The following is an 8827-nucleotide window of genomic DNA, read 5'->3' as shown; positions in this document are numbered from 1 at the left end:
CAGTCCTGAGGCAGGGAAGTCTCGGCCTTGGGGGAGGAGGAGCCGTTGCAGCAGGAGCAGAAGGTGCCAGGAGAATGAGGGGCGGGACGGGGGCTGTAACAGCTACGCCAGGGAGACGTGCTCGGTGTGTTTCTGTGTGAGAAGACGGGAAATCCAAAGAACTCTGTCACCATCCAGTCAGTAGTAACTCCTGGAGCAACTGTTGTGATGTCACTGGGAGACAGCAGTGGAGGACAAGCTGTGTGGGGAACATGCGGGGCTACCACAATGGCCTTGAGTACCAGGCAAGGACTTGGGATTTTGTGTAAGGGTTTTGGGCAGGCCAGACTAAGGAGTCCTCAGGAAGTGCACGTTGGTATCAGCGCAGGGGAGACCAGTAGCAGAAGAGCTGGTGTCCCCCGTGGCAAAGTGCCCCCTGGGTCACAATAAGCATCAGCTGCACTTGCCTCCCCTTGACCATTAAGATCACCTGCCAAGACAAACAGGAGCTTCCAAGCTCCCTAGTCCAGGGGGATGGTTTGCTCTTAGCCCCTGGACTATTCTCCTTTCTTCATTCATTGCATTTGGGAGACATCTTTCCCAGGGAGACAGTCTAGCAATCTTGGAGGGAGCCAGTCCCTGGGACTGCATCCTGAGGCCAAGTTGGGAGGATGAATGAAACAGCTGAGGTTCATGACAATGGCAGTGCTGTGTGACTGAGGAATCTTACCACCCAGTCTTTTCTAGACTGGTTCTCCTGCCTTCCTGTCAGCTCCGCAAGCTTCATTTTCTTCTAAAAAATTCTTCTTAAGGATGGTTCCTGTTGCCTGCCTGACACATGACTGAACCTCTCACCCAGTCATGGGCACCCTCGGGCCTTTACCAATGGGCTGGTAGGTGCCTTCTGAGGGCTGGGCAGGACCCCTGGCTGGGTTATGGAAGCTCCTGTCTCCTCACTGCCTGAGAGGTTGGCATAAGCTCCAGATGCAGGGCCTGCAACTGGGTGAATGAGCTCCCCACCAGTAGGCATCAACCTCACCAAGTCAAGGTGCCTGCTCCACACCCCCAGAGGCCAGGGAGGAGGAGGCATCCAGGCCGACTCCCCAGCTTCCAGCTCGGGCAGCTGATGATGGGCGGGGCTGCCAGTCACTGAGCCAGGGCAGAAGGACCCAGTGAGGAGAGCACACCTTCAGCCCAGCCTGCTGGCCTCATGCCCATCAGGCCAGATGCATCATGGGCCAAAGGAGAGGTCAGGCTGGCCCGTGCTGGTGAGACACATAACCAAAGCTAGAGATTGATGGCAAGGTCACCCTGAGAAAGAACAGTGTGCAACCCCGGGCCAGAATTGTGCAGGAGCTCTGATACCTTCACCTGGTGGGACCCAACCCCAGGGGTCCCACTGTCAGTGAGCTCCAGGAAAGAAGGAAACAGCCATGATGTGAAACCCCCACAGACAGGTGCACGACACAGACGGAAGCTGTCCAGCAACTTCTCAGTAAGTTTTATTTGAAACCTGCTAATAAGTGAAAATAAAGCACAGGAGGTAACTCAGGTGAAACACTAGTATCTCTCTTCCAGCAGGGCCTGCGGCAGCACACCAGCTAGTGCTGCCTGGATCGCAAGGACTTTCTGTTCGATTTGGAGATTCCAGCCTCCCTCTCCTTCTCGGGGTCGTAGACTTCTGTACACAGAAAAGGCCAAGAAGACACTGAGTGGCAGGCCTGGTTGCACTCAGCAGCTCATGTTCACAGCTATATCTTCCGTCCCCAGGACCTGTTCTCTTTCTAATATGCTTCACTGCTAACCCTCCTCCCCACCTGCAATGACTGGAGAACAAGCCCGGTTTACAGACACACAACCCTGAGGGAGCTGTGGATACCACTCTCATTCCCCCTCTTGACTGCTCCTGGGGAGCAGCTTTGTCTACACCAGGTGTCACAGGCCTTGGAATTTCTACTGGGTTCTAGTGAGCCCTTTGAACTGTGCAAACAAGTCAGCCTCCACTTACTGCAGAAGCTGCTTCGACATGGGGGTTCAGGCCCTGCTGATGCTGACCCCTACACGCATGGAGCCCTTGCCTGAGCAACCCGTCTCCCAGGGCTCACTCGGTGCCAGGCACCAGTCCTCAGGCCCTGCGCTTAGTTCTGCCAGCTCAGCCCCTCCCACAGGCCAGGAGAGCCCACCAGCACCTCAGGTACACCAACCTGGTATCTCATGGGGCCAGTAGTCATTACAGTGGGGGCAGTGTGGCTCAGAATTCGACTGGAAATATTTGGCTACACAAGGTAAATGCATCCTAATCCCACAGGTCTCACAGCTTTGACCCTGAAACAAAAAAGACGGCAGCTGTGGAGCCTTGTGCATACCTTCGTGCTCACAAACCTTCAGGAAATTGTCAGCAGGCTATGTATTTTTGTCTTCCAAGTCCCAGATTAATAATGGTAATAACCCCAAAGTCCTTGGTGCAGTGGGTTTTATTAAAGAATCCTGACAAATGAAGCATCAGACTCTAAAGGCCAGAGCAGGCAGTGGTAGCTGGCCAAGCCCAGCTGAGCACAAAGGCCACCCTGCAACTCGGACCCCTTGCACATGCGGACTCCCTCATCCCGCAGGTGGGCATGAGGAAAGCTACAACTTTTCAGAAGACATTACGCAATGCAGTTCAAGCACTTACAAAAAAAAAAAAAAAGACACATACACTCTCTGACCCAGAAATTCTACTTCCAGAAATTCAGCCAAAAGAAGCAATCACCAGACCCCAAGGGAGTATAGTTGCAGAGGCTCATCACGGTGTAGTTACCATTGCAAAAAAGATAAAAGTTAAAAAGAAAAAACCCTAACATCTAGCTGCTGTAAAGCCCTACAAAAGTCCACAGTGAAAAACTGATGACTTTGGAAATCAGCAACTGACACAGAAAGATGCTCACCACACATCCACCAAGATAACTCAGGTGCACAGCAGACTGCTGACAGTTTTCCGGAGAAAAACAGTCAAGAGCCCTCAGACTAAAACACAAGGCCAGGAGGGGAAGAGGCAGTGTGTGTGGCCATCCCGGACACTTCCAAGGACAGGCCTACTGGCTTATACCAGAAGAGGTGACAGTAGTACTAGAAGCCTGGCCCCAGAGAGTTGAGGCACTCACGGAGCCCCCAGGCACACCTGTGGGGAGCCCCACGTGTGGTACCTGGACAAGGAGGCTGTGGCAGATGTTACAGATCTTCACAGAGTCGGGGTATGTCTCCCGGATGTGCTGCTCCATCTCCAAGATGGCCCGGCTGTGCAGGGTGAACTCTCCTTCCTTCTGCAGGGACACAATGGAGGCAGCAGTCTCTCAGGCCCTTTCCTTCTAGGTACCCTGTCCCCTTTGCACTCCCACAGCCCAAGGCCCAAAAAAGGTGCAAAGGCCTGGACACCTTCACCTGCAGGTTTTCACCCACCCATCCAACAGGTGTCCACACTGGCCCCTCAGCAGAGTCTCAAGTGGGAACACAGGCAAAGACCTGAAAGGAAATCAAGGAACCCCAACCCCAACATTGTTCCTTTACAGATGTGGGTCACAAATCTCCACAGCAGCCCACATGTGAGGCAGTCACAGCCTACCTACAATGAGGACACTGAGGCCAGGAAGGGAGTCAGTCTCCCTAAGGGGTGAACTCAAGACAACCCCTACCTCTCAGAAAGCAAACCAGGTGCCTCCCAGCACTGCCACCTGGAGTCTCCACAGGGACAACCCAAGATCACTTCCAGCCTCATCACTTTATAGACCAAGCTGCAAATGGTCCAGACAGGGCAGGGACAGGCCCCAAGTCACACTGTGGTGGCACTGGTTGTGGGGTCAGCCGGGAAATGTGGGAAAACCCAAGACAGCTCAGCTACCCTGTCATCAAGTTACAGGACAGGAGTGCTGAGGGTAACGCAGTTCAGAGGCCAGTGTCACCAAAGACACTATAGATTTGATTCATAAAGTCAACCAATGAACTCGGATATCAATCTGCTAACCATATTTGTTACATCTGAGCCTCTCCCAGATGGGAAAAAGGGAAGGGCCTTTCCCAGAGATGCTGAAGATGGAAGCCTCCTGAGTTGTCACCAAGGGCTCTTTACTTCTGTTATGTTCTGTCTCATTTTTACAATAAGCAAGAGCAATTTCTCCCACTTCTGACATTGAATACCAACCCCACCCTGGCTCCTGCCTCCATCCCCACATGCAGTGTTGAGGAAACGGTGGGCTAGTGTAACCGAGCCCAGAGAGTGCATTCACTCTACCCCGGGCCACCAAGAGCTGGCCCAAGTGACCACCCAGAGGAGAGACAGGACACATGGGTGCAGAGTATCAGAGCCAAAGAGCTGGCTGCAGGGAGCAAGGAGAGCGAGGAGGGGGCACGAGCATCCAGCACCACAGCCTACCAGGCCAGCTGGGGTGGGCAGGGGCACTGTGCTTCTCAAGTGTTGTGAGCATAGCCCCGTGGCTCTTCCTTTTGCCAGAGCTCCCAGATCCCTATGGTGCCCGTGTTCACCACAGCTACCACCCCAGCCACCTTCACCTCCTCCTAATTGTGCTCAGTCCACTCCTGCCCTTCTGTAGCCCTCTCCACAACCCAATCTCTGTAGGGCAAACCAGCCTTGTCCTTCTGTGCCTTAACCCTTCATGGCTGCCCCTATTCTTAGGCTGAAGAACCTGTCCCCTGTGCGCCCACCACCCAGGCTCACTGTGTCCCACTGCCCCTCAATCCTGTGCTCAGCACATTCTGGCCTTGAGCACACCATGTACCCTGAGGGGCACGGGGCCGTTGCAGAGGCTGCTTGTTGAGCCTTGGATAATCTTTCCCACCCTCAAGGCCAGCTGCCTCCTACACAGCCTTCTGCTCCTATCCTCAGTTGAGGACAGGCTCCTTTGTTGCAATAAAATCGTGTTGCTTTCTATCTGTAAAGTACAATATTTCAGTGAGATACCTAATTTCTGGTCCTCCCCTGACCATGAGTCCCTGAGAGTAGTGAGCTGGTCTGGCTTTGCTGTCTCTTGTGTCCCCCGCACTGACATGGCCCAGTACTCAACTCATGATAAACATCTGAGGGAAGACTAAGTGGATCTTGTTCCAGTTCAGACTCAGGTTCATGCCACATTTACTAAACTTCTCCATGGGCCTGAAACTGTACCCTGTGCCTCTCACTAATGATCCTACTCAGTCCTGTGGGACTGTCACAGGGAGGGACAGGCAGGGTGCCCAGGCCTCACAACAATGCCTTGCATCTGACCTCCCCCATGCTGGGCCTCTGATAGCCCACAGAGCCACCCCAGCACCTTCACACTGGATGCACTATTGCACAGGGCATAGGAGCAGGGCCCTCCAGGCACTACAGTTGCCCGGCATAATGCATGAAGTGCCATTGGGGCAACATGCCCACACACATATGTATGTCTGTATAAGGTGCAACTTGTGACAGGCCGAGGGTCAGACTCAGACACAGTCCCTCCGATCACAGTGCTGCCCCCCAGGAAGGCTGGTCTGGGACCAGCCAGCACCCACCGCACAGGCCCCCAGCTGTTCTCCAAAGTGCCACAGAACTCAGGGCAACCCTCACCTCACCTCTCAGTTTAGACAGCAAGCCTCATGAAAAGACACCTGACAGCAACCAACATCTGCAGTCTTCAGACAGGAAACAAGCTGAGGTGAGAAGCCACTTGCCAAAAGTTGGGGCAAGCAGCAAAGGCCCCAGGAGGAACATGGAGGTGCCTCCCACTGCCCCCACTGATTTATTCCTTCGTACACATGGGGCTGAGGGTCAGTCAACAAGAGGACCCTCACAAGGGGCACAAGGGCTCTGGGTGGCGGGAGGCTCATGCTCACTTCTGCAGCGTTCCCTCAACTTGGCCGCCCAGAGAACTTCCAACCCACTTCTTCAGAGCCACCCCTGAAGAAGATGGCCCCAGCATCTTCATTGTTCTAAGGAGGAAACAGAGAAGACAGGAACCTGGACCCAAAGCTCAAGTCCACAGACCCTAGAGGCATGTTCTTTCCCCTAATGCCCAGACTCTCTGAGCAGCAAAGGGCTGAGGCACGGGGCAAACCCAACGATAAAGTCGGGCACAAAGCTCTGAAATTGTGACGTGCTAATGCCAGCACAGGCCACACATGTGCACTAACTCCTGGGAAAAGGCAGGGTGCAGGGAGTGTCCTGGATCGTGGAGTGGGTAGCCCTCACAAGTGAGATAAAAGATGGCTTCAATATGTTTCTTCATGAACACCAGTATTTCTGGTATCATTTTTTAAGTTTTAAATAAATTCCATCCCAAGGAGCTGCACCCATCTGCCCAGTCACCCATTCAGCATTTACCAAGTAACCACAGGTGAGACAAGGTACAATGTGAGGAATTCGAAGCCCCTGCCTTGAAGAGCTTGGTCCAAGGACAGAGTGAGGTCAGTTATAGTCTGAATACCCAACAATGTTCTCTATTGCCAAGTTCACCCAGAGGGGAAGCAAGACTGGACAAAGCAATTGCTTCAGTCACCTGAACTGGGGCCTAAATATGACTCTGCCACTTGCTGGGTGTCAGACATCACCCTGACCACAGAGCTGAGGTGTGTTCAGCTAAAAAACAGAGGTAAGGGGTTCCTGGTCATCACAGGGTGGCCAGGAGGACCCAAGGACATGTTGTGCAACAACATGCGCAGAGATCCTGGCACTCACGAGGAGCTCCTGCCACCCGTGACCTCTCCAGCCATCTTCCTCCCATCAGGAAAGTCCCTCAGAAGCTGACCATTTGCAGTCAGACTGCCAGGGGCAGCCCATCCCCTAAGAGATCAGTAACTCAAAACACTGTCACTGTGACTACCAGAGGCACACTGTCCCTGAAAAGGAAGTGAAAAATCATGTCAGCCACAAGCTGCAGACTTGGGCCTTGGTCTGACCACCAAGTGGGGGGGAAGTAAGGGCCACCCGGAGCAGGTCCTGCAGATACAAGCATTCAGATGGGGTGGCACTGTGGTAAACTGGACAAGAGCTGAGCCTGTCCAGCTTGGGTTTGTTGGAAACACAGGTGCCTTTTGTGGAAAAAGATTGGAAATGTCTGTTCTGCTCCAGTCAACAGAAGGAGACATGGGATGTCTAAAAACTTGAGCCTGCAATCTCGTCCTTTCACAGATGCCCACACTCCACTCCAAGAGTTTATCTATGGGTCCTCATCGTGACAGTAATGACCATGGCAATGAAGGCTACTCTTCTGGGAGCCCATCTTCAGGCACTTCACACACACCACTTGTTCCCATCCTTCACACCCCTGAGGAGGATACTATTACTTTCCTCTGACAGACGCAGAACACGAGGTCACCCAGACCACGATTCAGGTGTGACACTACAGCTGTGCTCCTAACCACTGTACAACACTGCTTCAGTCTACGGACCAGGGCTCAGATCCTGGAGTCTGCAAACCTGGGCACAACCTCTAGCTCTGCCACTGCCTGTGGCCCCCTGGACAGATCCCATGAGGGCAGAGGAGGCCCCAAATCCCCTTTACCGGGTCACTGTGGGCATCGAAGCACAGAAGGAACCTGAAAGGCTCAACAGACATCAGTTGGATACAATATGGTTCTGGAAGAAAAATTACTGTTAATTCTAAAAAATGACCCAAGCTAGCTGGGATACCATGAGACAGGGTACCTCAATCAGCCATTTATTTTGTACAAACTTCTGCAGCACTTGTTCAGCTTCCTTCTTCCGCATCTTCTTGCCTTTAAGTTGATCAACCAGGTTCAAAATATTTGTGGAAGAGGCAAAGCCAGTCTCTGAGTCAATAATCAGTTCCAACTGGAAGAAAGAGCAGGTATCGCATCTGTTTATTAAACTCGCAAACAAGTTTTAAGCAATAATACCAATTCTGGTAAGGAGAAGAGCAGTAAAACTACTCGTATCACAGGCAGAATGGTACACTGGCACGACCCTCGGCAAAACAATACAATCACATGCATCAAAAGGCATACACATGTTCACTGCTAATTCAACCCTCTTGTAACATCATCCCAAATAAATGCTCTCAATGCCCCCAAATCAAGGAAGGTCACCTCACCTCTTGTGTCTCTACTTCCCTGAAGATGGAGAAGCTGAGAACTGAATGAATGAGTAAATGAAGCAGCACCCCTCCTACTCAAAGGTGGCCAGGCCAGCCTGGCAAGCTGAAGCCGGGAAAGGCAGGAAAGCAGAGCCAGGGTGGGCTGGGAAGCAAGCAAGCTTGGGAGCTGCAGAAGTACTGAGGACCCAGGACAGGCTGACAGGCACATACAAGGTATGTCGGACATCTCAGAGCCTGGTTCTGCAGGCTGGCTGCTAACTGTCCCCAGAGGAGGCTTAGAAAAATTATTCTAGACCTCTGTCCTCAGAGACCTGGATTTGACAGACCTGTTGTGAGGCCAAATGTCAAAATTACTTTTACCAAGACTTCCGCCAAGATGGAGGCATAGGTGGAAACACTGTGCCTTCTCCCACAACCAAGTTTGAATACAACAAAGGTTTGGAGAAACAAAGACACAAAGAAGGACAGAAAATTGAATTATACGGAAGTCCGACTACATCTAACCGTTCAACGGGGACGGAAAGAGGGGCGGAGCCAGCAGCGAGCAGGGTCGGGCAGGACAGGGCCCCCGACCCAGGCGCACAGGCAGACGGGAACCAGTTGGGGTGCAGGGCAGACTGCGGGCGCATATTCGCGCACAGCGAGACAGACCACGCAGGCCCCAGGGGGCGAGGGCTGACGGCGGTGGCACACTCGCGTGCAGTGGGACGAAACTCGTGGGCCCGGTGACGGCAGCAACTGCGGCACCGGTGAGGGCCATGGCGGCAGGCGGCGGACAG

The 8827-nt window shown here is 53.0% G+C and overlaps 1 protein-coding gene across 2 annotated transcripts in view; it reads right to left on the bottom strand.

Annotated features, from left to right (window-relative positions):
- Positions 1–1452: 1452 nt before the first annotated feature.
- Positions 1453–8827, bottom strand: part of NSMCE1 (NSE1 component of SMC5/6 complex) — a 41712-nt gene continuing 34337 nt past the window's right edge. For both annotated transcript variants that reach the window (XM_037070886.1, XM_037070887.1), the window contains 4 exons: positions 7640–7786; positions 3165–3281; positions 2184–2304; positions 1453–1660 (listed from right to left, as the gene is read on the bottom strand). In XM_037070886.1, coding sequence (XP_036926781.1) covers positions 1581–1660; positions 2184–2304; positions 3165–3281; positions 7640–7786 — 465 coding nt within the window. In that variant the 3' untranslated portion in view covers positions 1453–1580. The remainder of the gene's footprint in view (positions 1661–2183; positions 2305–3164; positions 3282–7639; positions 7787–8827) is intronic.

The sequence above is a fragment of the Sturnira hondurensis genome, unplaced genomic scaffold, assembly GCF_014824575.4.
Source record: "Sturnira hondurensis isolate 20B ecotype Veracruz unplaced genomic scaffold, ASM1482457v3 Scaffold0019070, whole genome shotgun sequence".
NCBI classification, from domain to species: Eukaryota; Metazoa; Chordata; class Mammalia; order Chiroptera; family Phyllostomidae; genus Sturnira; species Sturnira hondurensis.
This window is presented reverse-complemented; position numbering and strand designations above follow the sequence as displayed.